The 27,983-nt window shown below is 47.9% G+C and overlaps 11 protein-coding genes across 11 annotated transcripts; 7 read left to right on the top strand and 4 right to left on the bottom strand.

Moving 5' to 3' along the window:
• Nucleotides 1-644: 644 nt before the first annotated feature.
• Nucleotides 645-2,744, top strand: M431DRAFT_127004 (hypothetical protein). The gene is made up of 4 exons (XM_024912309.1): nt 645-951; nt 1,032-1,523; nt 1,594-2,023; nt 2,079-2,744. Exons 1-4 carry the CDS (start codon nt 788-790, stop codon nt 2,574-2,576), a joined length of 1,584 nt encoding a protein of 527 aa, XP_024768594.1. The 5' UTR covers nt 645-787; the 3' UTR covers nt 2,577-2,744.
• A 244-nt stretch (nt 2,745-2,988) lies between these two features.
• M431DRAFT_20884 (hypothetical protein) lies at nt 2,989-4,512 on the bottom strand. Its single transcript, XM_024913427.1, has 4 exons — nt 4,034-4,512; nt 3,818-3,961; nt 3,579-3,751; nt 2,989-3,520 (listed from the first exon to the last, which is right to left on the bottom strand). The coding sequence occupies exons 1-4, from the start codon at nt 4,172-4,174 to the stop codon at nt 3,064-3,066; spliced, it is 915 nt and encodes a 304-aa protein (XP_024768595.1). The 5' UTR covers nt 4,175-4,512; the 3' UTR covers nt 2,989-3,063.
• An 87-nt stretch (nt 4,513-4,599) lies between these two features.
• On the top strand, nt 4,600-7,233 carry M431DRAFT_98697 (hypothetical protein; the record flags this gene model as incomplete). The annotated part of the gene is made up of 5 exons (XM_024925078.1): nt 4,600-4,683; nt 4,793-5,264; nt 5,312-5,842; nt 5,908-6,292; nt 6,354-7,233. The coding sequence occupies 5 exons, from the start codon at nt 4,600-4,602 to the stop codon at nt 7,231-7,233; spliced, it is 2,352 nt and encodes a 783-aa protein (XP_024768596.1).
• A 628-nt stretch (nt 7,234-7,861) lies between these two features.
• M431DRAFT_98628 (hypothetical protein) lies at nt 7,862-9,191 on the top strand (the record flags this gene model as incomplete). Its single annotated transcript, XM_024925068.1, has 3 exons — nt 7,862-8,221; nt 8,277-8,949; nt 9,001-9,191. The coding sequence occupies 3 exons, from the start codon at nt 7,862-7,864 to the stop codon at nt 9,189-9,191; spliced, it is 1,224 nt and encodes a 407-aa protein (XP_024768597.1).
• Nucleotides 9,192-9,973: 782 nt separating this feature from the next.
• Nucleotides 9,974-10,602, top strand: M431DRAFT_319400 (hypothetical protein). The gene is made up of 2 exons (XM_024914288.1): nt 9,974-9,999; nt 10,090-10,602. The coding sequence occupies exon 2, from the start codon at nt 10,209-10,211 to the stop codon at nt 10,590-10,592; it is 384 nt and encodes a 127-aa protein (XP_024768598.1). The 5' UTR covers nt 9,974-9,999; nt 10,090-10,208; the 3' UTR covers nt 10,593-10,602.
• Nucleotides 10,603-10,898: 296 nt separating this feature from the next.
• On the bottom strand, nt 10,899-12,334 carry M431DRAFT_127017 (hypothetical protein). Its single transcript, XM_024912310.1, has 4 exons — nt 11,944-12,334; nt 11,710-11,841; nt 11,408-11,641; nt 10,899-11,339 (listed from the first exon to the last, which is right to left on the bottom strand). The coding sequence occupies exons 1-4, from the start codon at nt 12,269-12,271 to the stop codon at nt 11,020-11,022; spliced, it is 1,014 nt and encodes a 337-aa protein (XP_024768599.1). The 5' UTR covers nt 12,272-12,334; the 3' UTR covers nt 10,899-11,019.
• A 615-nt stretch (nt 12,335-12,949) lies between these two features.
• M431DRAFT_127020 (hypothetical protein) lies at nt 12,950-14,074 on the bottom strand (the record flags this gene model as incomplete). The annotated part of the gene is made up of 2 exons (XM_024912311.1): nt 12,950-13,617; nt 13,693-14,074. The coding sequence occupies 2 exons, from the start codon at nt 14,072-14,074 to the stop codon at nt 12,950-12,952; spliced, it is 1,050 nt and encodes a 349-aa protein (XP_024768600.1).
• A 2,147-nt stretch (nt 14,075-16,221) lies between these two features.
• On the top strand, nt 16,222-18,220 carry M431DRAFT_535132 (hypothetical protein). Its single transcript, XM_024920941.1, has 5 exons — nt 16,222-16,386; nt 16,497-16,629; nt 16,687-17,087; nt 17,158-17,313; nt 17,370-18,220. The coding sequence occupies exons 1-5, from the start codon at nt 16,327-16,329 to the stop codon at nt 18,048-18,050; spliced, it is 1,431 nt and encodes a 476-aa protein (XP_024768601.1). The 5' UTR covers nt 16,222-16,326; the 3' UTR covers nt 18,051-18,220.
• A 1,111-nt stretch (nt 18,221-19,331) lies between these two features.
• On the top strand, nt 19,332-21,421 carry M431DRAFT_20889 (hypothetical protein; the record flags this gene model as incomplete). The annotated part of the gene is made up of 4 exons (XM_024913428.1): nt 19,332-19,615; nt 19,699-20,026; nt 20,093-20,517; nt 20,575-21,421. The coding sequence occupies 4 exons, from the start codon at nt 19,332-19,334 to the stop codon at nt 21,419-21,421; spliced, it is 1,884 nt and encodes a 627-aa protein (XP_024768602.1).
• Nucleotides 21,422-23,470: 2,049 nt separating this feature from the next.
• Nucleotides 23,471-24,902, top strand: M431DRAFT_487098 (hypothetical protein; the record flags this gene model as incomplete). The annotated part of the gene is made up of 2 exons (XM_024916452.1): nt 23,471-23,766; nt 23,822-24,902. 2 exons carry the CDS (start codon nt 23,471-23,473, stop codon nt 24,900-24,902), a joined length of 1,377 nt encoding a protein of 458 aa, XP_024768603.1.
• A 184-nt stretch (nt 24,903-25,086) lies between these two features.
• Nucleotides 25,087-26,750, bottom strand: M431DRAFT_98616 (hypothetical protein; the record flags this gene model as incomplete). Its single annotated transcript, XM_024925065.1, has 4 exons — nt 25,087-25,246; nt 25,303-25,372; nt 25,428-26,629; nt 26,692-26,750. 4 exons carry the CDS (start codon nt 26,748-26,750, stop codon nt 25,087-25,089), a joined length of 1,491 nt encoding a protein of 496 aa, XP_024768604.1.
• Between the last annotated feature and the right edge of the window lie 1,233 nt (nt 26,751-27,983).

Here is a 27,983-nt window from a genome sequence, read left to right on the forward strand (position 1 = left end):
CCCTTCGCCCTTTATGGGTAGAGAGATAAACCTGTCAGAAGCCGGGTTCGTGGAAGAGAGTGAAGAGGGATAAGGGATGATCACAGGTAGCTACACAGCGAATACGCAAGCTTAGGGTAGCGAAGTGACTGTATTTATCTCTGCCTTCCTTAACTCCTTCCCTAGATTTTAGGTCTTTTATAGTGTTGTTGCTAAGCTAAGGGCTTCGCAACCCTTAGCTCGCGCCCCCGTAACGTGGCCGGTGCGCGGCCGTTGCGCGACCGCGCCCTCTTTAGATGGGCTCTGACAAACAGTCTTAAAGAAATATAAATTTATAACCTTAAGTAAACTTAAGACTTTATAAATAAATACTATATAATAGCTCCTTAGTCTTTAACTTGTATAAATAAAGTTTAATTAGTTAGCCTCTACTAGCCGAGGTACTAGGGGTTTATAAGTAAATACTATCTAACGCTTGCCTAGTTGGACTTCCTTTGGTTATAGTGCCTAAGAGACTTTCCGCGGGAGTAAAGCATTACAGCCGCGGGAGCAGTTTTTGCAGTAAGGAGCTAAGGTGTGTAAGCGCGACGCTAAGGAGCTTAGGCTCTCTCTAGACATATGCTCTTCTCCGCATCTCTCCGTCTCCCCACGAGTTCGAAGAGGTTTTCCGGGGACCCCAGATGAACCCTGCGTAGGGGGAATATATTATGGAGGCATCCTGAACTCTCTTATGATTCGAATCCAGCAAACTCTCGTCGCCATTGATAGGCACAATCAAAATCTCAACTTTTAAAGTCAAATTGACGCCATGCGCGCCTCACGCCAGAATCTAGACCTAGGCATACCGGCGCCTAAGGAGGTTTACAACTACCGTGTTTATGTCCTTGCTTTGATTAGTAGCATAGGCGCGGTCTTGTTTGGGTATGATCTCGGATTTATAGGAACCGCGCTTGAGCTGGAATCTTTCAAGGTGTACGGAGAACCCCAATACCGGAAGAACTGACTTGCCAAGTACGAGAAAATTTAGGCTGATCAGTGTTACATACTAACAGCGACTTCGGACTCGCCCATGCATCTGCATCTGAAAAATCAGCTTTCGCCGCTAATGTCGTCTCACTTCTGCAAGCAGGCTGTATTATTGGAGCTCTTGCGGCCGGACCACTCAGTGACCGATATGGGAGACTCATCACCCTCTTTGGCACAGCCATTTTCTTCAACGTGGGGTCGGCCATCCAGACCGGCGCGCATGGATCCGAGGCTCTTATGCTAGTGGGAAGAGGAATCGGTGGCATTGGGGTCGGCGCTGCAAGCATGATCGTTCCAATTTATGTTGCTGAAGCAGCTCCGCCACACGTTAGAGGCCGGCTTGTCGGCCTCTATGAAGTTGGAGTGTCGATGGGCACTTTGATTGGCTTTTGGATTAACTATGGCCTTGCAAACAACCTACCGCCGACATCGACCCAATGGATGATTAGTTTTGCCGTCCAATTAATCCCAGGAGGGCTACTGATGATTGGGATTTTCTTCATTCCAGAGTCGCCTAGGTGAGGAATTGACAGTCTCAGCGTGATCAGGATTGTGTTGGCAGCTCAGCTAATTAAAACGTGGCTGCAGATGGCTTGCAAGGGAAAAGGGTCGAGAAGCCTGTTTGCAAGTGCTGCAGCGGCTCCGAAACCTCCCAGATCATCATCCATACCTTCTCGAAGAAGCTCACAGTATTTTCCAGCAGCTCGAACATGAAGAAGCAATAGCCGAAGGAAACGGGCTCAAGTCCATAGTGAAGGAAATTGCGAAGGCAGGAAACAGAAGGCGCTTGGGAATTGGTGCCCTGATGTTCATTTTTATGCAGATGGCTGGCTCGAACGCCATCAATTACTACTCGCCTGCTATCTTCAGGAGCATTGGCCTGACTGGAACGAATACCGGCTTATTTGCCACTGGCATATATGGGGTTGTTCGGTTTGTAGCAATTTTGATCTCTATGCTATTCGTCGTCGACCGTTTTGGCCGGACGAAGACACTCATGGCAGGAAGCGCAGTTATGGTGAGTTTCTCCCGACACGCGAGGGAAGATTCTTGGATTTGACTCTTCTCATAAGGCATTCTCAATGTGGTTCATCGGAGCCTATATCAAAATCGCTGCGCCCCCAGCCAGTGGATCAACGCAGATAACAGCCGGTGGCTATGCAGCGGTTGTCATGATTTACATTTACGCTATTGGCTGGTGCTTCTCCTGGGCCGGCATCCCCTGGATTTACGCCGCAGAGATCTTTCCGCTTCGTATCCGGTCGGCTTGTATCTCTCTTTGCGTGGCTATCCACTGGATCATGAACTTCGTCATTGCACGGAGCACTCCGTACATGATCACCAATATCGGGTATGGCACATACTTTTTGTTCGCTGCATGCATGACAATTGCCATTCCTTGGGTGTTTTTCTCTGTCCCTGAGACCAAGAATGTTAGCCTGGAGGATATAGATGAGCTATTTGGCATGCCACCAGTGGATCACTTATACTATGATGGCAATGACGCTATGGCAGATGAGGAGAAGGGTGGGATAACACACGTAGAGCAATCTGCTCGCACTACGTCTTAGGAGCTGCTCGCTCTAGATCAGATAACGCGACTACGGCGACGTGGATATAGGGGGGTTAATCTAGCTTAGAAAGGAGATGCTAGGCCCCACTGGTTATTGGGAGACTACTACAATACTATTTGAATTTGCTCTCTGCTTGATCTATATAAGAAAAACACGGTTCTCCTTGTTGGCTCGCAAATTTTCCTTATCGTTCACCTCATCCATTTCGGCTCTGCGTTTACACATTAAACTCTCAACCCGTTAACCATCTTACCACAGGTAATTCGTAAGTACAACTCCTAAATGTCTTGCCTATCTATCTCATATAACGACTACACCAGCTCACAGATCTTGATATGTGATCTATGATGCCATGATCAAGACTTTACACGCAAGAATCACGCAAAATAAAATGGATGCTACAGAACTTCTTTTTTTCTGATTTTAGGCATCTATATCGTCACAGTTACTTATGTACAATATCGACCCCAGCACTGTCCGTATACTATCTCGTCAACAGCGCGGTGACTTTTTCATATATTGTAAAGACGATGCCGCCACTGAAAACGAGTCGCGCCAGTCTCATGCTGCTCCCTCTCCAGAACCCTCTGATGCCACTTTCGGCAAATACCATCCTACAAGCTTCCGTAGCACTTGCCCCTCGCGCGCTCTGCGACTTCGTCTTCATCGTATCGAAGGGCTGAGTGGCGTAGACTGTTATGACACCTGCAACCGCACCTGTAGCAAAAGTCACAATGCTATTACTCGGGATATTGTTCTCTGTGCACAGGCCTTTCAGCACGTTGTATGAGCCCATGCGAACTGCAGAAGTTGCGGACTGCTTCAGAGTAGTTGGTAGTAGCCCACGGTATAATTCCGAAACTCCTGTTTCTCGAATAATCATGCCCGTGGCGTGTATACCTCCACGATACCGTCTAACAGCAGAATTTGCGTCGTCAATTCTTTCCTACAGTCAACTACTGCACTTATTAGAGATTGTCAGGTTGGGTGAATGCCTACAGTGCTGTCTTTACACGCTCTGTGGGAGTCACTGCTATAAGACTCTCGGCACACCCTGCAATCATTCCAGCAAGAATTCCCCGACCAGGAGTCAAGCGGCCCGTGTCATCGGCTAATGCACTTTTAATAGAGTCAAAAGATAAGAAACGCACTGAGGCTTTAAATGTCGTTCCCTAGTGAGAGTCAGCGAGACAAACGCTAGCTCCGACAGTCCATATGTACTTGGGATATTTACCTACCAGTATTAACGTCGAGCAACCGGTATATATCGAACGGATGCCATTATTCCTCACCGCTTGAATCAGCACTGTGAGAGGATTTGCTGATAAACCCACAGCTTTTCGCTCTAGCTGAAGTCTAGTTTTCGAATATTCAAATGGGTACTAAAGACCGCAAATGTCAATTTCACTATTCCTTAAACGATAGTACTCATATTTTGAAATGAGGATACCTACTGTTGCAGCTGCCTCGATTGCTCCAGCACTTCCGCCAGCAATTAGGGAGACGGCGGGGGAATTGTGAGCTTTCCTCGCAGCCGGATCGGCGGCTACAACGAGCACTGCAACTTCGCGGCTGGAGGAAACAAGGCCCGACATTGTATAGCAAATATGAGGTGAAAAAGAAGAAGTGAAAGAACGATAGTTCACTTACTTTAGTGTATGAAGTAACAAAAAAAAAAAATCAACCCAGCTTCAGCTCACAAGCTGATACATCCCTGGCCCCAACTTCAACGTGCCAGGGACCTAAATATTGTAGCAGGCGCAAATCAGGGCCGAAAGAGGCATCGGGCATCGCCGGCAGAAAGCATCGACAAAGCTAGGGCGTTTAGTGCCATTCACCGTCCCACGAATGGGACCTCGCCTGCCGCGGGAAACCTGGTTACGGGAGCCGGATAAATCACCAAAAGCCACTCCTCGCCCGACGGGAAACCCGCAATCCTTTTCAAGCTTTCATGTCCACCCATCTCACAACCGCCGTGGGCAATAGCGTTCTCTACGAGATACGGGAAGGAGATTCTACCATGGATGAATCAATGCAGCCAGCGCCGTCCGGACAAGCCAGGAAACGGGCCATGGAGGCTTGCATTTTCTGTCGTAGGCGCAAGGTGAGTGGTGGCTTTGTCTCGGTCTCATTTGCTCCTCCCGCGGCAAGACGACGTTGCCAAAGGTGATTTTGGTTCCCCTTGAAAATTTTGCTGACCCCGCGAGGATTAGATCAAGTGCAATAATGAACAGCCTGTTTGCGCGAACTGCAGGACATACGGCAAGGATTGCATTTACGAACCGCTCAGCGATTCGTCCCGATTGCCAGCGCCTAGCAGGCTACGCGCACAGCCGTCCCGCCGCTCTAAGGCCGCTCAGAGGAGACCCAGGCCTCGCGTCTCGCGCAATAATGAACCTGCGGTCGTCTCCCCCGCTGGACTTGAACAGGACCCGGCCTGCCCGAATCCGACATCTACAGCGCACCAAAACCAGCAGGCGCCCCACCGCCCTCGGAGCCGTGAAGGCTTCGTATCCCCCGGTGCCTCTCGCCTGGTAGTCTCCGCCAACGGCATGGCAAGCTACCACGGCCGGACCAGCGCATTGTTTGACGAAAATCTGCCAGATAGGCTGCCCGGAGAGTTTCGGCCGCGCATGCCAGATGAGTGGGTTGAGAAAGGCCTCGTGGCGGAAGCAGCGAAACAGCGTTAGTGCCTCTCCAACCTGAAATGATGATGTCTGACAATGAAGCAGGTCAGCTCGAAGAGCTCAATTTCCGCGCGGGCAAACTAGATTTTGACACGGTTAATCCCGACTTGGGAATGCACCTCTTATCGCTCCACTGGAATCGGCAGCATCACTCGTTTCTTATCACCTACCGGCCAGCCTTTATGCGAGATATGGCTTGTGGCGGCCCATATTTCAGCAAATTGCTACTCAATGCCATCTACTTTGGTGCTGCCAAATTCAGCCCTCGTCTCGAGGTCCGAAAAGACTCCAATGATCCCCGGACAGCAGGTTGGAAATTTCGGCAGAGAGTACGCGAGCTTCTAGGTGGCTCTCTAGATCGTAGTGATATCACTACAATTCAAGCATTGCTAGTCATGACGAATTCCCTCTTTGCATTGGGCGATGAGCGCAATGCCGCTTGGCTTTATTCTGGCTTAGCCTTTCGAATGATTATCGACTTGGGAATACACGTTGATACCACTGATAGAGTAGGCGCGAGAAGATTATCAGATGAAGACATCGAGATCAGACGGAGAGTGTTTTGGGGAGCTTTTGGTAAATTCCAGCCTCGTAATTGACCTATTTCCCAAAATTCTGGCTAACGTCTTTTGATTTGCAAGTTGTCGACAAGATTCAAAGCCTCTATCAGGGACGTCCAGCAACTCTGAGGGAATTGGATGCTTTGGTCCCGATCAAGTTCTTGGACACCTTTGAAGAGTTTGAGTACTGGGAGCCATTCGCTTACACTCCCCAGCCCAATCCCTACCTCGGCTCAGCGGCCCACAGTGTCTCGACCTTTACTCATTTGTGCAAGCTGTCGGTCGTGATGAGCGACATACTGAGCAATATATACACAGAGCGCATATTCACAACAGACCTATCTACGGTACTTCAGGGCCTCCACTCAAAGCTTACTACCTGGAGGGACGCATTGCCCCCACATCTGGTCGTCAATACTCGTGGTGATGAATATCCGTGTCCTCCCCCTCACGTACTCAGTTTGCAGTAGGCCATCCTTACCAGGGGAGTCACAAAGTTGGTTCCCAGCTAACTTGGTGTTTTACAGCGCAATGTACCACGTGTTGATCATACTCCTTCACCGGCCCTTTGTCACAGACGGTCACCTTCACAACATGTCCCGCTCCATCTCGGTCAACTCATTCATCGAGTGTGCCTCGGCAGCCTCCAAGATTGTCTCTCTTCTCCGGGCATACGACCAGGCATTCTCTGTTCGAAGGGCTCCGTATCTGATCTCGTATGCAACGTACGTAGCGGCAACAATCCATGCTCGCATAGCAGCCAAGCGTGAACATGCGTCCGAAGAGCATCGTAGTCTCGAGACCTGTCTTGCCGTTTTCCGTGAAAATCAAGCAACAAACTGGGCGGTTAGGAGAGCAAACCTCGTGATTAGAAATTTGATGAAGCGTCTTGGAGTCTCCATCAATGAAGGAGAGGAAGGTTTGCGGATTCATGTTGACAGAGAGGCAGGACCTGCCTTGCCCATGGTTGGGTCAGTCGGCTCAGCACAAGGGGCTAACCCCCCAACAGACCCCTCCATCGATGGCCGACCGGCTGGATCCCCTAGCAAGAGTTGGCTTAACATTGACGAGATTATGCAGAGTTTTGTTCGTGAAGGCGAACAATGCGGCCAAAAAGATAGCGTGGTTCAACCACTAGTTCCGATGGTGCAACATGACGACCTATTATCAATACAGGGGGGCTCCGCTTCTCTTCAAATTCCCAAGCCAATTCAGTACGGCGCTGTAATAACGCATTCACAACCCAGGGACCATAATGCGAGCCAGGACGTCGAGACTCAAGCGGCGACTTGGCATCATCCCGGCACAGACGTCATAGTCGGAACTAGTTCTGTGGATGATTTGCTTTTCGGCTTTAATGGGTCAGCACTGGACAGCTTCCAATTCCTCGAATGGGAGTCCATGTAACCGGCGGATAAGACTTTATCTTGTCCGGATATACGGAGTACGTCTCGCTTGGATTGAAAAGCGCTCTGACATTCTGTCCCGCGGGTACCCCACGCCCACTCAGCGGCAACTCGACCAGCTGCTTCCACTCGCGGGATTGACCTCCACTGTTACCCGCGGGAATGAACAACCTACACCAGAATACTCTCTCTTCAAGCTCTTCGCCACGGCCTGCCGTCGCTGTGTTGATGTAATGACCTACGGGGAAAAAATCTCCATGGGGAAATAAATCGTTTAACAGATCCATTGCACTCATGGCTCACGGGAATTATCCTTGCCTCTCCCCATAGTCCACCGACAAGTGGATGTCCAACACAAGTTATAACTCTCAACTTTCCCTTCGGTTGCATATACCTTTTTGGCGTGCTGTTCGCTCATTCGATCCTAGACTGGCTCAATGCTAACCACCTCTTACTACGTAGAGTTTACTACGTTGATTTCTGAAATTACGGATGAACTGATCACACCTCAAGAGCACATGAGACTTTCTCCTGTAAGCCGTCTTGCGACGTACGCTACTGGAATATCACAGCGGCCAGATCACTTAGCCCACCTCCTTACATACCCCGCAACAATGGCTCGCCAGCCTATGACCAAGCACAAGCTCCCTGCTGTATGGATGCGGGCAGGAACCTCGAAGGGACTGTTCATTAAGCGGGAGCATCTACCTGTCGATCAAACCAAGTGGATAGAGCCTCTACTTGCTGCAATGGGGGCCGACTCTCGTCAACTAAACGGCGTCGGCGGTGCCACTTCCACCACGTCCAAGGTGGCTGTCGTAGGTAAATCAGCTATGGAGGGCGTTGATGTCGACTATACCTTCGCGCAGGTATCGGTCGGCGGTGAAAAAGTAGACTTCAGTGGGAACTGCGGGAATATAGCGTCTGGAGTTGGGCCTTTTGCTATCCAGGAGGGGCTGGTCCAACAGGTAAAGAATGGTGAGACCAAGGTACTTAGTCCATATGTCGGTCTTCTCTGTATCAGCAGACTAACAAATTGCTTAGGTTCATGTACGCATATTTAACACCAACACAGAGAGAATCATTATTGAAACAGTTGAGGTGGACGATAACGGTCATGTCCAAGAAGTTGGTAACTACGCCATGCCTGGTCTGCATGGCATAACTGGGAGCGAAGTGAAAGTCGCCTTTGCGAACCCTGCCGGCAGCATGACCGGCCAGCTATTTCCAACCAGCAATCCCTGGGACTATCTCACAATAAGCGCCACCGAAACCGGTTGCAAACCATTCACCGTACGAGCAACCCTACTCGATGTGGCAAACCCATTCATCCTAGTCGATGCCTCGACCCTACCATTCGAGCTCCAAGACTCAAAACGCGATGATGCTTTATATCTGTCCCTGGTAGAATCCATCCGCCGCGAGGGTGCCGTGCGCATGGGCCTTGCACATTACATCGAGGCTGCGGCGCAAGTTCGCGGCACCCCTAAAATTGCATTTCTCTGGTCTGCACCGGACGACAAAGCGAACATCAGAGTCCGTTCCTTCAGCATGGGGAAGCCGCACCCATCGCTACAGCTGACGGGCGCTGTGTGTCTCGGTGCGGGCATGTGTCTCCCCGACACGGTGCCAAGCCGTCTAGCTAACCTGGCTAAGCGGATAGGAGATAAACAGGAGCTACCGACACCGTCAAGGACACCGAGCCCAGTTTCCCTCAGTGAAATGAAGGCGGACAGGGGATTTGCGGTAGAACAGGTAAAAGGTACAGCAGGGAAGCAAATGCTAAACCATTATGCTACGCAGACGGTGAAGATCGAGCACCCCTCTGGTTTGATAGAGGTTGAAGTTGTTACACAATATAGTTTAGGCAACGAAGGGGCGCAGATACAGGTAGAGAGATGTATTGTTTCAAGGACAGCAAGGAGGTTGTTTGAGGGAAATATTTACTTTTACTTATAGAAATAAGCCTGCTATAAACTATAATTAGTAATAAAAAATAGTTTCTTCTATAATTTAGATAAAAGCCTCATGTTATAAGCTAACTTTTATAGTTGTAAAATACTTAGTTTTAGTTACTAAATATATAAAGATAATTACTTAGTATATAGTCCCTTAATTAACTATGGCTTTCAAAAGCACTGATATAATACCTTATAATACTCAAAGAGATAACTACGGGCATTAATCTAAGACACAAATATATATATACCTCCCACAGGCCCTTATCCAAGACATAAACAACTCCCGCAGGCCCTTATCCAAGACACAGATAACTCCCGCAGACCCTTATCCGAGACACAGATACACATGCACCTCCCCCTTACCACTGGCACACCGTGTACTACCGCATGGACTGTGTAAATAACCCGTGTTCTAGGCGAGACACCAAATTAAAGTGTTGGGACAACTATTCAAATATATCGCCCTGTACCCTTTTTCAGTACGTGAAGGGTTGACTACATCATCGGTGTGTTTCTCAAGGAGCATCTACAGCCTGAACAAGGTATGAAGCGACCTCACCTTCGGCTGGGTATAACTGCCATATGTCTTGGAGATTTCTCACTAAGAGGTCTCAACTCGTTACTCTCATTTTAGTCATGGTAAATCAAGTAGGCGCCCTGAGCCACCCAGAATGAAAGCATATCTACTTATCTATATAGCCTCGAGAGTTTCCCCTCCTCTCACCACAAATGTAAGCTCACACAATACACAATATATTCAATATTCAGCAAAAAGACTTGTAAAACCTACAACTTGAGAAATCAGAGTAAGACTCCTTTCAACGCCGCCCCCTCCACCCATGTCTCTTTTGGCATGGCCATGTCACAGCAGGAGGCTAATATAATGACCTACGTAGAAACTCGGCAATATCAGAAACAATGAGAATCTCTCAGGGACCTCTCACTCTCGCTATGTTGGCTGGCAGCGTTCTTGCCGCTCCAGCCCAAAGCATTAACTCTGAGATCGCTCACGACGATGTATCCATCCCTCCTATTGGGACTAGTCCTTGGTTCCTTCACTGGCGCCGCGACGAGAGCAGTGTTGACCAGACCGACGATGTATCCGCCCCTCCCGGTATTGGTCTCTGGTTCCTTCCCTGGCGCCGTAATGAGGGGGGAACCGAACAGACTGAAGACATGTCTGCCTAATGGTATTGCCAATGACAGATGGTTCAATTGGCGCCGCTATGGGGACGGCAGCTTCCAGAGTGTGGTTTGGAAGAACTTCGATTATCAAAAATGGCCTGGTTTCAACAACCAGACTGAAGATAGCTCCTCTGACGGTTTCTGGCGAGGATCATCATGGCTTGATAAATTTGGAATGTATTATGTTGTAGCTGGCCTTCTTAGCGCGTCGTGACGGACTAAGATAGTAAGATTCAACTTGCGTTTCTTGACCATAATATATTGCACCTGAAATCTGTACTTATGGCTATGTGAAATATTTTTTGGCGAGGCTCGTGAGCCAGCTTTGCTTTTCTTTTTTGCTTTGAAACATTCGAATGAATGAACGCCTTATTGTATGTGATATGTTAACTATAATATAACTCATTGTACGGGCTGAAGTGATTGGGATAGGCATGAACTCTCTAGGCTCTTCCATAATATAATACTCAACAAAAAGCTTTCACAAAGAGTATGATATTGTTTTAATACTATGTGACTTATGAGATGATACATTGTTTATAAAGAAAAACGGCTATTGAAGCACGTTGTTAGAACCTCTAAAAGTTATGTATTACGACTGCAGCCCTCGGCATGTGTATAACGAGCGTCATTCACATGTCTCAAGTATCTTTATGCATAGATCTAGTTATGTTACTCTGAATGGGCGGATGTTGCACCTCCGCTGGCCCCTTACGGCCTCCATTGGGCGTCTTCACCTCTGGGTCAGAACTCATCACCCAGTTTGGCCTCTCTAGGTGTGTAATGAGATGGCTGATATCATTCATGTCTTGCCACTCTCTCAAGCGATCCAAGTTCTGACAGCTCTGCAGAGTCATTGGCGCCACCTTTGGCATCTCATAGCCCCTGATCCAGTTGTAAGTCAGAATCGACGTGTCGCCATTACACTGGAGTACCTGTCGGATCCTGTCTAGACAGTGTTCTACGAGGAGACGTGTTAGATGCGCTAATCAATACAATCAAGGAAGAAGAAAGAAGGCGTGAGCTAACTTGTGTGAGCTATGATAACTTCATCAGTCTTGTTGCGGAAATGGTGCATGTGCCTATAATGGCCAATGTCGAACCACGTAGACTGCCGAATTATGTTCAAACAGTGCAACTGATGAGCCCATTGAAGACTCCCAATGAACTTGTCTGAATTCTCCCCCGGCAGACGAACACCCGTGTCGGGATTGCCGTTGACTCGCACAAAAGTATCGTGGTCAACTGCGAAGTATTTGTCCTCTTTACGTGAGGTTAGTCTGGCGTCTCTCAATTCAAGCAAATCAAGTGGTGGATAGTCTGATACATACCATCTATTATGTCATCCCACAATTTGTCCGTCTTTTCGCCTGCATCGCCAACGAACATTCGATCTAAGTCTCCAGTGCTCATTACATCAGTGAATCGACGAAGCTGATACTCTACGACTTCCTCTGCCGGTGCTTTCCAGATATATCAGTAAAATGACCCAACCTTGAGAAAAAGAAAAGTGAAAAGATGTAGAAGAAGACAAATTCAGAGTAGACATGGGGGCGTGCGCTTACATGGTGACAGAATCTGTATCGCGACGTGATTATCTCGTCCTAGTCCAACCGCCGAAAGCGTGCGGTTGACCCATTGCGCTCCCCTTACCGTCACCGAAAGAAAGCAAGCGGCATTGAGCAGAAGAAGTATGATGTTGACAACTATGAGAGAGACCATGCAGGTATTTGAGAACCGCCTCGGTTGCTCGGGAATAGGGACAAAGTCAACGGGGGTCCTGGATCCTAATAGCATCTCGTCCTCTGAGCCATTGCTGCTGTGGAAGTCTTTATCACGATCCAGAAATTCCCTGGATTCCCTTGGGAAATTTCGTTGTTGTAAGATTGGCATTTTTTCCGTGGATTGATAACTGAGATGGAAGACAGGTAAGGAGCAAGTGTCGGTGGAATAATCAGGTTGCATGATTACTTTCAGAGTCCCGAATCCATAAGAACCAGTGCTACTTTCACTTATATAAACTGCAGGCGCATGAATAAGCTACTGCGAGTTTCTGCAAATTTTATTGGCAGGCTAGTAGGTGTCTTACATTCTGTTATCGCAAGACACCCCTTGCACGTCTGAGACTAGCATGTCGTCAAAGCATAGCTCTAAGCGTATTATGGTCGAGACAGGAAGTTTCATTATTAATCCTATGATAAATTGATGGTATCTCTTGCCGTTGTCTTAAATAGGTTTTGTTTATAATAGTAAAAAATAAAGAGCTTAGCAACTACTTGGTTAACATATTACATAATAAGTAGTTTCCTGTTTAAGTTGAATTATACTTAACCCAAGTATATATACTTTCTCGCTTCACTATAAGGTAATATTAATATAGTAAGAGCATTCCCCAGCTTCCTAGAAGTGTCATTGAAGTAGATAAACTTGATCAAACAGGAAAAATCTGACCCAATGGGAACAACTTAATGAAAGAGGAAGAGCTTGGTTGAACTAGCTGACGGCGATCAATGCAGCAGCTTTGCTTACGCCTGTAAACACCTTAGCGGGCCTTGAGCTTGTAATAAAACTTCAGTCCACGTCCTGCCGAGCAAGGTAAGATAGGTAATGGTCTCTGAATGTCTCCTCCAACGGCCTGTATACAATGTGTAACTCTTCTTTACTCCTCTTATTGTCCAAATCAAAGTCAATTCCTAGGTTTCCATCCGCCCACCGCTTGGACACATTTAGGAACGGTGCAACCAAATAGACTAGCAACTTGGGCATCGCTCTCGTCGGTAATACCCTCGCCTGCTTGTGGAATGGGCGCACTAGCTCGGCCATAGCAAGCATGCTAGTGGACTTTGCGTGAGACATAATGTACCTCCCATTCGCCTCAGCCTTCTCGCCCGCCGCAACGTGCGCGACTGCCAAGTCGCGTACATCGACAATCGCGTATGAGTAGTTTGGGATGCCGTACCGATCAGATCCTTCATACATGTGCTCAAGCATTCGCAAAGATCCAGAGTCCGAGGCGTTAGATAGTGGAGGGCCGAGCACGAGACCTGGGCAGATGGCGACGAGATCCCAGCGGGGTTGGGGCTGGGCATCGGTAACACGCCAGGCCAGCCGCTCCGACTCGGCTTTGGAGTAGGCATAGGGATTGTATGTTGGTGAGGCCGTCATGTTCCAAACGGATTCAGTCAGTGTGTGCTTAGGAAGGGCATAAACTTCGGAACTGTCGCAATACATCGACACAACTGCGGTGTGTAATTAATATTGATGTCTGAAGAGCTCAAAGAATATGTCAGGATATTTGGGACTGAGGAACGTACGGGAAGATGTGAGAACGACGTGCCGAACAGACTGTGTCTTATTTACTTCGTCAAGGACATTCTGAGTTCCCTTTAGGGCTGGCTCAACAATTTCCTTCATTCCATTTTTCGTCTGTTGCGGCAAGATGAACGGCGACGCAATATGGTAGACAGTATCGCAATTATGCATTGCTTCTTTGAAGGAGCCTTGGACAAGCAGGTCTGCCTCGAATAGGCGGAGTTTGCCTGGATGGGCGACCTGTAGGTCGAGCAAAGGCTTGCACTTGTGCTGGTTCTTTAGACTGCGTACTGTTGTGTGCACTATATGGCCATGCTCGAGAAGCTCCTTCACGACATAGAGACCGATGTAGCCTGTGCCACCAGTAACAAGGGAGATGGACATAGTTGGCATAATAAATCGGCCGATTTTCGGGCTCTGTGGTTAGTTGTATCGCGTTGTAAGTGTCACGAGATTGATGAAGAGCAAGGAATTGCAAGACTTCAAGCGGTTTGTAGAAAAGGCCGGATTGTACCTATTGGGTCGATATATGAGGATCTTGTGTTCTGTTATTTCTTTCATTAAGACTTGTCCGATCATATGAATCACCGACTGCCGCCAATCATTCTTATAAGAATTATTCAACTGATTACCCCATTCTAGTTATGTTCCGATATGAGTGTCCTCCGTAGGATTTTACGCTATATGCGTTGCTGCACCTCAGAGAAGTCGAAGAGCCGAGCAAAGTGGAGCTGACGTAATATTCGAGGCCGCACTTCTGGGGATTTGTCCAAGAAGGGAAGAAACGGGCGACGGGTGCAGCCCCCGCTCCGCCTCTAAACTCTATTCGTCACGGTAAAAATGACTATGGGATCCAGCAGATACAACCAAATTAGAAGAGACTTTTCAAATTGGATAGCGTTGGGGTATTTTGTGATTGTGATTATGCATTGGCATTAGACACTTCCAAGCTTGAGCGGCCACTTGAGAATCTAGCTTCGCTTTCATCTATTTGCTCAGTCCATTTACACCTGCAAGCAGACGAGGAGATTGAGAACTTATGTGACAGATTTGGGCACTATGGCATGCAAAGTCGGGCGCCAACAAGATATTCGTCTATCTCGAGAAGATATATTTAAGAGTGCCTGGCCTCAAGAGTTGAACTATTCCCTCTCTCAATAGTTCAGCTTATCCCAGAGAGATAAACAGTCTCCTTCCATTTTGTCCAAGAGCTTACGACTTGTATATACAGGTAAGCCCTCTCAAGAGGTACCAGTAGAAGCTCCAGTCACCTTTGGAATCCCAAACTAGCGCCTAGAAACTATGTTGATGACAGTGTATGCTCATGGCGTTATATCTTTCCACACTGAAATACATTTTATGGGCAAAATATTGAGGTACATGCAATACATGTCCTCTGTAGTGTAGCTCGTATACCGTCTGACTCGTCAAATTCTCATCCCCCTAGTCCTATTAATGAACTTCTGTGACCAACTTAGCGCCAGCTACAGGAAGATAATAATAATGATCAATGGCATCGGCGAAGTCTTTTCTCTGGCGGCCTCTAAAGAATCAGCGCCGCTATATAGGAGGTTGAGAGGGCGAGAGTCGTTGTGCAGCAGTAGATAAACGTTAAAGGAGACAAACCGAGTCCATAACCAAACACCATACCCCTGATCTCATCGTCTGGAATTATACTCTGTAGAACAACACCAATCCTACAAACACCAATGGCGGTGACAGGACAAGAAAGACGAGGAGCTCAAGAAAGCATAAGCAGATGTATCCGGATTTTGTTATGTTTCATCCTCAATATATAAAATAGCTGTTAAATATTTGTTCTCCGGTGAGCCTGACCGCCGTTTCCGCTATAGTCATGGAAATCTGACGTACGTATCTCAACTTATGCATCACCTATTGCTGAGTTGTGCATTACGAGATTGCCGTAGGGGAGCAAAGCTATCAAAGCTATGTATGACAAAACTGGACCCTGAAAGCTTCCACCAGCACCACCTGATTTCCATAGTCGTAGCAACAACTATTGATACCACATGCTAAGCACTTATTTTATGGCCCCTGTTAGCAGAGATTAGCTAGCGACTGGACACAATTGTCATGTATGGTATAATGAAATGCCCGCAAAAGACGGGTGAAAAACAATACACATATACGCTCGATCAAGTGAGAGCTTAAGAAACAGCTACCAGCTAAAATTTGGGTCAATGCACATCTGCACGTGGTAGCCACATGATTACCGGCATTTGTTGTTGTTACTCATTATAGTCACCATGCTGTTACCATTTAGGTTTAGCCTGCAACAGTCGGTGGCGCGAGTTAGTACGACAGTGATAATTTAAGGCGCAAGGTTAGCACAGGATAAAAGAGATTCATAGTGGACAGTCTAGCACGGAAGGTGGCTCTCCACCAATCTCTTTCGTGGTTTAGCTGGAAATAGTAGCTGCATTTAAACACCACTTTTTGATAAGAAATGGCCACCGCCTTTACGTCAGCACCACATCTGCCGATAATTCTTATGATCCAACCCCATCGGTCAGTCGATATGACTGAAGAGAATCAAGAGAAAAATAAAAAGAGATCCAACCTCCCACCAGATTGCCAGAGTTCACAATTAGAAAGGACATAGCCGACTCCGCATTATGCCAAGAGGACCGGGGCAGTCTCGGCGTTGCAGGGCCTGCCGGCACCTAAAGAAGAAAGTACGTCGTCGTCGAGTATATCCTATCCCATCATTGCAGCTCGGACACTCTTCCCCAAGTAGGGTATATGGGTATATCCTAAGCTGCATATCAATTGACAAGGAGCACAGTGTGATCTTCAACTTCCGAGGTGCAGTCTATGCCGCCACCGGTGCGTCGAATGCGTCTATGACCAAGGGTTGTCCTTTGTACACAGCCGGGCACCCAAGGACCGCGGACGCAACACTACGAGAACTGTAGGTTGTAAGTGAATACAATACCAGATTATCACGGAAGGCTTGTTTATCTTAATGATTGAAGCGGTCCTAGGACCAGTTACTACAAAATCTAACCAGCCGCTCGACATCGTGTTATCCGACACGCTGGCCGAGGCTGCATTCGAGGCCAAGTGTCTCGGTTTATTCTGGGAATCTTTTCTTCCATTCGGCCGCTCCATTCCAGAAACTACTATCTCTTGTGCCTCCAGCAGCTGGACGCTCCTCGCACAGGATTTGTATCTCCACGAGCCCATATTGCGCAATGCTCTTGTTGCTTTCGCACTGGCCAACGTTGGAAAAAGAGATGACAAGCAATGGATGCGAGATGCAGGGCTTAAGATTTACGGAAAAGCTTTGTGTAGGATGAGAGGGGCGCTACTTAATCCGTCACAGGCCAATTACGATGGAATCTTGGTTGCCACTAAGATAATGAGCCTCTTCGAAGTTCCCCTCCCCTCCCCCCTCCCCCTCCCTCCTTTCGAATTGCGCATTTGGATCTAACGTAACCAACCAGATGTTCCATGGAGATGATAGGCAAGACAAGGCCGCACAGGCACGTGCTTGGGTTGACCACGTGAAAGGGGGAGTTGCAATCTTCCTTGGGAGAGGCCCGAAGGGGTGCGCCAGCGGCGTCAGCCATCGCATGTTTTGTGATGGGCGTGCAATTATGGTTAGGGTTTTAGAGCTCCATTTTGTGAACTAACTAACGGTTGTCATACTATAAAGGTCCTTCCGAGCATTTATACACGCAAAAAGTCCATTCTCAGCAGCCCAGCCTGGAAGCAAATACCCTGGAGCCTAGAGCCGAAATCTGCCACGGACAACCTGGTTGACATTTTGGTGGATATTCCCACTATCTTGGAGAAGCTGGACGATCTGCAAGACGAAACCGATGTAGAGAAAAAGCGCCAGCGACAAGAAGCGTTGCTTTACACTTGCTGGAAATACGACAGAGATCTACTTGCGTGGTTCACATCATTTAGCCCTAACAAAGTGGCGGACAATTTTGAGTACGAGCCGGACGCTGAGATATCTATGGAAGACATTGCCAGAGCCCACACGTTGAATCTATACTGGACTACCTGCCTTATCCTATACAATGCGATGCGCAGGACGGCAGTCTCGCAGACGGAACTGCCAGCCCGAATAGACCCGTTAATCTGCTGCCGTAACATTGCGCGGTCCTTGCCAATCTTCCTTAAGAAAAATAGCGGCTTGTGGTGTCTTAGTATTGTCCTCTTCCCTGTGGGCATGGCACTTAGATTCCTCTCGGCGGAGAAAGATAGCGACGAATATTCTCGGATACGATATGTCATTAACCACGGAGTACAGGGCTTCCATCTTGGTCAATTCCTGAATAGCAGCCGGCGCAACGCGTCCGCCCTACTCCTACATAATAGTAAATGACTGCTTTAAATAAACCAATTAGTTGGTCGACAATGGTTGGAGTGGAACGATGGAAGGAGCAATCGCATATATATGCGGCAATGCCTGGGGACTGGTTATATATGTTTGCCAGTATCGGAGGTTTATAGACCAGATAGCTGATTTGAGTGCTTGAGCAAGCAATATTCTACAGAGTAGTCCGTTCAGACTCTACTTGTTATTTTCCTTCATGTTGGCTTTTCTCGTGCATTCTTACTTATTTTATCTTTCAAGACGAAGAAACTCATTGTCATGCATTTTTGGCCAAGCTTTCGTCTTGCTTATCCTCAGCTATTATCTCCAAGATTTAGCCCAAAGTAGCTTTCAGCTGCTGTTAATAGTTATTACTGCCCTTGCATGCCCCTACATTAAAAATCAGTCGAGGTTCCTTAATTGCTTTAGGATATGCTAGGCGTATTGAAGTCTACAGGTCAAGGGTTATTTATTCATCCTAGCAATCCATCCTGGCATATGATAAGGCGACAGTCAGGCGGCAGAGATTTGCTCCGCTATATACCTAGTAGTATTGACTTTATGTCGGCGACTTCACTCGCCAGCCTGGTAATAGAACTCGTCTCTACTCCTACATCCCACCACACTGCTCTCTCATGTTCCCCGAATCACCGTTGTTCAGAGGCTGCGTAGACGCGCGTGATGCTTACTAATGCATACTACGGGCAGAGATATATTACGCCGGAACCGGCTGCATTCGTCGCCTGTTTCTTCCTTTCTTGGATAGATCTCCGCCAAGTGCGTAACTAAGATGCCACTACTACCCTAACACGTGTCTGGTAGCACACTTGTATGCGGGCTTATTGACAATAGTGATCAGGATCCACTCAAATTGGAAAAAAACAAACACAGCCGGATTCATGGGTTATCGACCCTAATGAAGGAGAGCAAGCATATTGGAGTGCGTAGAGTCTAGGTCAAGCTGCGTAAAGCTCTTTGTAAGCGACATAACATCAATTCAGGGGGTTGGCAGCGGTATTACCTAGAGCAGTCAAGTGGGCGGATACCTTACCCCTTGCTCTGGCCCATTCACACTACGTAACTAGCTACCGCTTACATTGTTGTTCTTCTTGAATCATTCCTTCTGTGATGGTTAGCCCGCTGGTGGAAAGGACACTGCGAAATGGATTTGAATATAAGCGCCACAGGCACGACCAGTTGCATATTGATGCTCTGACCTCTTGCCATCCTTACGTTGTGAGCTTCGTTCTTGTTTCTTTTCTGACATTGCTACTAGATACGGAGTAGACAATGCGTATTTCATCTCAGATTCTCATCTCAATAGTGGTGGGCTTCTCCCTTGCAGTTCCTGCCCCCCCTATTAACATTGAGTCAAATACTGTTGAGGGGAAGTCGGTCGATAGCGGCGATATTGCATCGGAGTTCTTGTCCAGCTTGATAGCCAATGCTTCACAGGCAAATGTTGATGATTCTAGCAAGGATCGGCGGTCTCAAAGTTCATTGCAAGTGAACCTTGGTTACGCCAAGTATAAAGGCTACTATGACTCTGCAAGCGACTTAAATGTTTGGAAAGGGTATGAGTATTTTAACTTTAACTCTTTTCTATCTCATGTTCAAATCCAATGGCTAAAATATAGGAATGTGTCTCTCGCTACAGTATAAGATACGCAGCGGCACCTATAGGAAATCTCCGCTGGCAACCACCACGCTTTCCAGCCACTCAGCCATCAGCACAACCAATTCCCGCCACTGACTTTGGCCCCATCTGTCCACAGGCATATCTAGCTGTGCCTGGAGTCCCTAGCATTCTGGGAAACGAAGACTGCCTGTTCCTGAACGTTTACGCGCCATCCAATGCCTCCAGGCTACCGGTCTTAGTGTACATCCATGGTGGTGGATACGGCTTTGGTGATGGCACTCTGGATATGAGCGGTATCGTAAACAGTAACGACAACAATTTCATTGCCGTCACAATACAGTATCGGGTAAAAAAGCATTCTCATTTCACACCCCTTCAACTTATCGATCGTAAGCTAATAGAAAAAACCTAGCTAGGCGCATTTGGCTTCCTGTCATCGCAAGAAGTGAAGAGCAAAGGCGTTGTAAATGCCGGCCTTCTCGACCAAGCATTTGCACTTCTGTGGATCAAGCTCTTCATCGGCCAGTTCGGCGGCGATCCTTTGTCTATTACCATCTCGGGCGACTCGGCCGGCGGGAGCTCTGTTTTGTACCACGATATGGCCGCTGGAGGCAGCTTAGGCACCTTGCTTTTCAACCAGGGAATTGCTGCATCTCCATACTTGCCTTTCCAATACACTTACAATGCTGCCTGGCCTACGGCTCGTTACTATGCATTCTCGGCCGCGGCTGGCTGTCCCGGCTCCGGGAATGTCTTCTCCTGCCTCATCGGAAAAGATACAGTCAGCCTACAGAACGCCAACATCCAACTGGCCGCACAGCAGACTTATGGTTTCTGGTCAGTATCTAAGAAATAACATTATGTTTCTTGTCTAGGCTGACCATCGCACTACAGGGCGTTCTACCCTGTTAGAGACAACGTTTATATCACAGGCCTACCCAGCCAACAACTGAAAGCTAAGAAAGTTAATGGAAAGAAGCTCTTGGTGGGCAATAACGCCAATGAAGGACCGCTTTTTGTACCTCCCTCCATGTCAACCATTGCCGATATAACCAACTGGCTGCACGCTGAATTCCCCAACCTCTCTGACGCCCAAATCAATTCTATCTTAGCAGTGAATCCCAACAACGCAAATACTACGGCAGGTCCTTTATTTGAAACCAGCGGCGTAACAGGTCTGACTGCTGTCAATGTATCCCAGGATGCGAACGGCCAGCAGCAACGAGCTAATAATATCTATGCCGAAGCGACGTTTGTTTGCCCGTCTTATTGGATGGCATCGGCCTATACGTCCAATGGCCGGCGGAGCTGGCATTACCAATTCTCAGTACCGTTCGCCTCGCATACCACTGACATGAATGCCTACTTTGGCCCATCGACACCAAATCTGTCTACCGATTTTATCCTGGCATTCAGGCGCATTTGGGGCAATTTTATTACAAAAGGCGATCCATCCATAACGAATGCTATTGCAAACGGAGCCTCGTCGTCAAACCCTAATGCAGCCAATGGCGCTTCTACCTGGCCAGCTTGGACCGAGACCAGCCCCAAGCAGCTCAATCTCAATGAGACAGGTGGCGTGCCCTATTCATTCACTACACAATGGGGCGTGCCTGTCACGCAGTTTCAACAACCTGGCCTACGCAATGCTATCTCTGTCGTCCCAGCCGATACTTGGGAAGGTGGCCGCGGTACGCGGTGCAATTTCTACCAGACGCTTGCAAGCAGCATCCCAGTATAGAAGATTTAGGCAACCTAATCACTTTTTTTTGTCCCACTCTTATGAGCTTAAGGGCACTGATTCATAGCTTCTATAATTCCGCTTACAGCCACGGAAGCAAGGGGCGACTACTGCCTGGCATAGGTGCTCATGTATAGTAATGTGGTCGAAATAATATTGTAGGTACTTACTACAATAAAGGAAAATTGCCTCCGCGATCTGCTTTTGTTATGTATAAAAATTTTGAAAGGCTCTCCCAGTTGCGCAGCATCCCATGAGCTGCAGTTTTACAGTTCGGACTAAAACAAGATGTACGCACGCAGTAGATCTAAAACCGCTCGTGCCAATATAAACACATAGGCCTAATTACAACCACCATTCCCCTGCAAAGTTTTAAGAGTTAGATCTAAACGTATATTATTTTGCAGAAAAGGAATAGACACAAGCTAGCAACAGCTGCGGCCTCTGTAATAAGAGAGTTGTTGATGACGGCAGTCCTTGTTGACCAGTACTATGGCCAAATCACCGCCTCTAAGAATGCGGCCAGGGCTGAAGCTGGCAATTATGGTCAGTGGGGCTTCGTTTGATCTTGCGTGGAGGCGAGGGTTGCTTCTATCTCGCAATACGGCCTCGTCGAACCTTGGCAGGACCAATTACTAGTCCGATCGCCGAGTCTTTCTTGCCGATTACAATGCAGCCTAAATACTGGCGTACTGAGGGGATCCCGGAAGCTAATTCTGAGGCGCATGGCACTTGCGGAAACCTATCTGAAAAAGGAAGAAACGGGCGACACGTACAGCTAGTTCCAATTGCCACGTTCTCTGGCTAATTACCACGCAGCCTTCTTACAAATTAGCGTGCTAGTGTAGTTACTGAAGCTATATTCTGAGGCACATGCCACCTTCAGTAACCCATCTGAAAAGGGAAGAAACAGGCGACACTTATAGCAGCTAGTTCCAATTGTTATGTTCTCTTGCTAATTGCTACACAGCCTAGGTATTGGCATACTGATGTGATCTATAGTTATTAATCAGTATCTAAATCAGTCCAAGTGCCTGCCAAAACATCCACGGGAGCTGTTGAAACCGACGAAACTTTCGATTCTAAATAATATGCAACCATGTACACTTGGGCAAACACAATCTACTGCAACCACTTCAAAGGGAAACGTAAGTATAGTGAGGATGTTGGTTTGTGCGAATTCTGATATTAATTTTGGATTAGGAGATACCTATACTACTATACATTACTTCATGAGACGGGCACCTTGAAACTCTTACAACGCTTTAGTAATTAAAGATATCCATTCACGCCGCATTTTCCCTTTCCACCCGACTTTATATAACTCTAAGGTGATTCTCATGCATAAACTAATGGCAGTTCATTCGCTTCGCACACGATAACTCTCCACGAGTTGGATACTCTGTGGATGCCAAAGAAAGTAAGACAAACCAATCGGTTAGGTAGAAAAAGAATAGCCCATATCACCTAGTTATTACCAATCCTTAAATACACCCCATGATCTCTCCCACATCTCCAAACCGGACAGGGAGTGTGGGATGTCTGTTTAGTGCCTAAAGGTTGGACTTGAGAAACCAAGGCTTAGGCACAACCGCCAAGAGCAAGAAAGTCTCAACCCGCGTTCTGGGGCGGAGCAATTTAGTCCTTGGGAGACAGTATCATACCGTAAGAATTATCATTGGCTCCCTTGACCCATCTCAGTTAGCAGTCTTACGACAGATATGCAGCGCACAGACTAGCAATACGAGTGCGAGCCATGCAAGTTAACCGCAATTTGTAGTCGAGCCAGCTACAAGAACGGGCTTGCCGTCCACCACTTTACCCAGCTGTAGACGAAGTATCTTTCTTATATAAGTATCGCCGCCCCGGACTATTATCTCTCCAAACCAATTCTTATCATCAAGAACATCTCGAAGACAGGTCACCCACATTGTGACCATCAACACCATCACTCCTTTCCAAAACGTCCGAATAACTCCTTCCGAACCCCAAGAGTACTGCTCAGGGTCTTTTCATAAAACGTCGGCTTCAGCTTCGACCCCATACACTATGAGCCCCACAGGTTTTAAAGTCATTGTTGTTGGTGGCGGCCCCGTCGGGCTTGTCGCAGCCCATGCCCTGTCCCGTGCTGGTATCGATTTCGTTGTGCTCGAAAGCCGGCCCAGTATTGTACTCGACGCCGGCTCTAACCTGGTCATAAACCCCATGGGCTTGCGTGTCCTGGGCCAGCTTGGACTTCTCCCTGCCTTCGATGCCGTTAGTTCACCGTTGGCTCAAATTGAACGCCGGGACCACAATGGGAAGGATCTGGGCACCAGCCAGGCCTTCGTACATATCAGCGAAAAGTATGACATTGGTTCTCGTGGTACATTGTGGTGCATGCGTTAACAAACTCAATAGCCATGGCCGCTCCCTCAGAGCCGTCAGCCGCCACGATCTTACCGCTGTCCTCTACGATTCACTCTCAGATGAGAGCAAGGCCAAAATGTTCGCTAACAAGCGCGTTTCCAACATCTCCATCACAGATGACGATGTAACTGTCCTTTGCCGTGATGGGACTTCATACAACGGATCCATCATTGTCGGAGCAGACGGCGCCCATAGCATTGTACGTGACCAGATGCGCACACTCGCTCTCCGAGCAAGCCAGACTTCAGGCCCCGAGAATTCCCAAGTCAACGAAGAACAGCCATTCCTGACCACCTACCGTGCTCTCTGGATCCGCTTTCCCACACAAGGCGATCTGCACCCTGGAGATGCCAACGAGACTCACGGGCGCGACGTCGCTGTCCAGCTGTTTGCTGGCGAGGACACGACCGTTATTGGTATCTATGAGCGCATGGACAAGCCAACCCGTGAGCGCATCCGCTACAGCACCGCCGACGAAGAGGCGTTGGTCGGCCGCTGGGGTCACCTACCCATCTCACGCGGATTGACGATCCGCGACGCCTACAATGCACGCGTCGGCGATGGCAGGGGCGCTGGGATGATCAACCTCGAGGAGGGTGTTGTCCAACACTGGTCACACGCTGGGCGTATCGTGCTTGCTGGCGATGCGGCGCACAAGTTCACCCCCAGCACTGGTGCTGGATGCAACAATGGCATCGTTGACGTCGTCACGCTCTCCAATGAGTTGGCTAACATGTTCCGATCAATCGGCGGCGTCCACAGTATCCCAACTACGGCGCAGCTCTCAGCTGCCTTCAAGGCCTATCAAGACACCCGCTTTGATGCCGTTATCGCTGGCTGCGTCGGCTCCGGCCAAGTCACCGCAATGGCCACTTGGCAAGGACAGCTTGTCAAGTTTGTAGACCGTTATGTTATATCGAATCGCACCATCGAAAAATGTATATATTCTCGGGCTGCTGCCGGCATTGCAAAGACCCCCGTTTTTGATTACATCAATGGCGAGGAGGAGTTGAATGGAAAAGTCCCCTGGACGCAGCCTATGACGTCGAGCGACTTTGCAGTCATTAACTGATTGGAATTACAAGTCTGAAATGCTACACTAATCAAGGAGCTTAACGTAACATTTTGTAGCGGTGGAAATGCATCATGCTTTAATCTGCCTCCATAGTCAAATCGATATATTATTGCACCTAAGTTATTCTATTCTTTAAATTGAGTCTATGCCAACCGCCTTGCACCAACTGACTTAAACATGTTTAAGCAAATGGAGCGTTAACCAGAGAATACCGCACAGACTTAACCTGGGTGTAGTTCTCAAGGGCATAGGAACCAAGCTCACGGCCAATGCCCGACTCCTTGTATCCACCAAATGGAGTCTGGTAGGACAGCATATTGTATTGGTTGATCCAGACAGTACTGTGAATATCGTTAGCTGGTTGGTTCAATACAACGAAGAAGATTATTAACTATACCCTGCCTGTAGAGCGTTTGAGACGCGGATCGCAGTGTTGACATTGCTAGTATGGATAGCAGCTGCAAGACCTAAGTTTGACGTCAGTGTACAATGCCCCGGATGATAGCAGTAGACTTTACTTACCATAGTTGCTGTTGTTTCCAATCTTAATAGCCTCATCCTCATCCTTGAACTTCTGGATGGCTGCAACAGGACCGAAAATCTCCTCCTGGGCGATCTTCATATCTGGTGTCACATCGGTAAAGACAGTAGGTTCAATAAAGAAACCTTTGTCACCATATCGTCCACCTCCCAAAGCAAGAGTCGCACCACCCTGCTTACCAGCCTCAATGTATCCCATAATCCGGTCGAATTGTAGCTGTGAGACCTGAGGACCTTGGAAAGTCTGCTCGTCAAAAGGATTACCCAGCTTGTTCTGTAGTGCTCGCTCCTTGAATCGCTTAACAAATTCGTCATAGATGCCTTCCTGCACGAGGATACGAGAGCCTGCACAGCAGATCTGTCCGCTAGTGTAGTAGATACCGAAGTTGGCCCATTTGATAGCATTGTCTAAGTCGGCATCGTTGAAGATAATATTTAGTGATTTACCGCCGAGTTCCAAAGTCACCTTCTTGAGGTTGCTCTTCGCTGCAGCTTGGAGGATAGTTCGTCCGACGGGGGTAGAGCCGGTGAAGGCGACTTTGTCAATGTCCATGTGACTGGAGATTGCGGATCCGGCAACACGACCGTAGCCGGAAATAGTGTTAATTACACCAGCGGGGAATCCGGCCTCTTTTGCCAATGCGGACGCGTAGAGACCAGAAAGAGGAGTTTGTTCAGCAGTTTTGAGAACGACAGTGTTACCAGCCGCAACCGCGGGGCCGATCTTCCAAGCCCACATAAGAAGAGGGAAGTTCCATGGGATGATCTGACCGCAGACGCCGATAGGCTCATGACGAGTGTAGTTGAGGGAGTTGGGATCCGTCTCAATTGTTTGACCGTGAATCTTGTCTGCCCAGCCACCGTAGTATCGCAGGCAACCAGCAGCGCCGGCAACATCGATCCTCGCCAGGCTCAGTGCCTTGCCGTTGTCAAGAGACTCAATAGCCGCAAGAGTTTCGAAATCGCGTTCGAAAAGATCCGCCAACTTCATGAGCAGATGACCGCGCTCAGATGGGGTAATTTGATGCCATGTGGTTTGGAGGGCCTTGCGTGCTGCAGCAACAGCAATATCAACATCCACCTCGGTGGCTTCATGGACAGAGGTAATGAGTTTTTCATCCGCAGGGTTGTAAGTTTCAATTAATTTGCCTTCAGTTCCCTTCACGAACTCATTGTTGATGAAGCTGGCAGCAAACATTAGAATAAATGATCAAAGTAAGTAGAATCGGAGAACCTTAATACTCACAGTCCAAGGGGCTGCTCATATGTTGCAGTGGGAGTCTTGATAGTTGTGAATAGTGCCATTGTGAGTAATGTTGTAAGTGATAAAGTTGTTCTATTGTTGATTGGAGATGCTTGTTGATTGGAGATGCTTGTTGATTGAAGATGCTTGTTGATTGAAGATGATGCTGAAGAAGATGAAGCCAAACAGACTTGAAGGTCAAGGCGACCGGTATATATAGCAGATTTGCTCTCTGCAGCCTTTTCTCAAAACTATTGCTTTGAGTATAGAAGACGCCATGACATGCCGTCATTGTCTTTTGGTTGTAATATGCCATTACTTACATCTTTTAGACACGGAAGATTCCCCGGATTACAGCGGGAGCAGCGGGAGTGGGGACAAGCGCAGTAGGAGAAGCAGTCGGGGTGAAAGTCCGACTAATGCCGACCGGACTCCGCTATGCACTGCTGGAAGAGGATTGCTGCAGGTACACGTACTGTGGCCCCAAACGGTCGCATCTAAATAATACGCCAGATTTTACATTGGATATCATCGGGCACAGATCATTCGTGCTATAGTACACCATATTTTATTCCTTTACACGGTAGCAATAGGAGAGGTGAAATCTGATGCAGTTGCACTTTCTGTCTCACTTTCTCAGTCTAATCTCTACACCTCACTCCTTGAGGAGCTTGAGGTTCTATATGATACCTACCCTAGGGCAGTAAACTCAGTTCATGTAGTCTTGTGCCAACTTCATCATACCTTACGCCACAATTGCAAGGGAATATGTCGAAATTAGTGAGGACCATGCACCTGAATAGCTGCAGACAAATCTCAGATAATCACAGTACAGAAGCACGTGGCGATGTCTCCGCTGAATGATCTCATGCCCGATGCTATTTGATGTCATGGGGCAGAGAGAGATGAGATCAACCTAATCTTCATCTTTAATAATCCATCTCTTTCCGTCTTGCATCCGTTAGCTAACGGGTAGTACCGTACCGTACCAAACAGTACAGTAATACCAGCCGAACGCGGACTCTTGGGGTTGAGAACCTCGGTTAATACAAAACGCAGCAATATGACTCGCCACTGGATGCTCTCGAGAAACAGCCCGCTGCGTCATAGTGATCGGACTTCGCATTGGCGGTCGGTAATTATTTAGCTCGCCCCCGACCATTTGTCCGCCCCGCCTTAAATATCCGATCGACTCAAGCTCTCGATGTGATAGACTTCCTACATACGGCCTGTCCATCCTTCATCTATATATTTTGAGATTACCTAAGACGACGGGTCTCTCGGACGTCTGAATA

This window comes from Trichoderma harzianum (genome assembly GCF_003025095.1).
Source record: "Trichoderma harzianum CBS 226.95 unplaced genomic scaffold M431scaffold_21, whole genome shotgun sequence".
Classification (NCBI taxonomy): Eukaryota; Fungi; Ascomycota; class Sordariomycetes; order Hypocreales; family Hypocreaceae; genus Trichoderma; species Trichoderma harzianum.

Coding starts and splice junctions, on each gene's coding strand:
- M431DRAFT_127004 (XM_024912309.1), top strand. CDS start 788: ATGCGCGCCTCACGCCAGAATCTAGACCTAGGCATACCGGCGCCTAAG. Junction 952..1,031: donor GAGCTGGAATCTTTCAAGGT/GTACGGAGAACC, acceptor ACATACTAACAG/CGACTTCGGACTCGCCCATG. Junction 2,024..2,078: donor TGGCAGGAAGCGCAGTTATG/GTGAGTTTCTCC, acceptor TCTTCTCATAAG/GCATTCTCAATGTGGTTCAT.
- M431DRAFT_20884 (XM_024913427.1), bottom strand. CDS start 4,174: ATGTCGGGCCTTGTTTCCTCCAGCCGCGAAGTTGCAGTGCTCGTTGTA. Junction 3,962..4,033: donor CAATCGAGGCAGCTGCAACA/GTAGGTATCCTC, acceptor TGCGGTCTTTAG/TACCCATTTGAATATTCGAA. Junction 3,752..3,817: donor GTTGCTCGACGTTAATACTG/GTAGGTAAATAT, acceptor GACTCTCACTAG/GGAACGACATTTAAAGCCTC.
- M431DRAFT_319400 (XM_024914288.1), top strand. CDS start 10,209: ATGTATCCATCCCTCCTATTGGGACTAGTCCTTGGTTCCTTCACTGGC.
- M431DRAFT_127017 (XM_024912310.1), bottom strand. CDS start 12,271: ATGCCAATCTTACAACAACGAAATTTCCCAAGGGAATCCAGGGAATTT. Junction 11,642..11,709: donor GTGGGATGACATAATAGATG/GTATGTATCAGA, acceptor CCTCACGTAAAG/AGGACAAATACTTCGCAGTT. Junction 11,340..11,407: donor AGTTATCATAGCTCACACAA/GTTAGCTCACGC, acceptor GTCTCCTCGTAG/AACACTGTCTAGACAGGATC.
- M431DRAFT_535132 (XM_024920941.1), top strand. CDS start 16,327: ATGCCAAGAGGACCGGGGCAGTCTCGGCGTTGCAGGGCCTGCCGGCAC. Junction 16,630..16,686: donor CACTACGAGAACTGTAGGTT/GTAAGTGAATAC, acceptor TAATGATTGAAG/CGGTCCTAGGACCAGTTACT. Junction 17,314..17,369: donor GTGATGGGCGTGCAATTATG/GTTAGGGTTTTA, acceptor CATACTATAAAG/GTCCTTCCGAGCATTTATAC.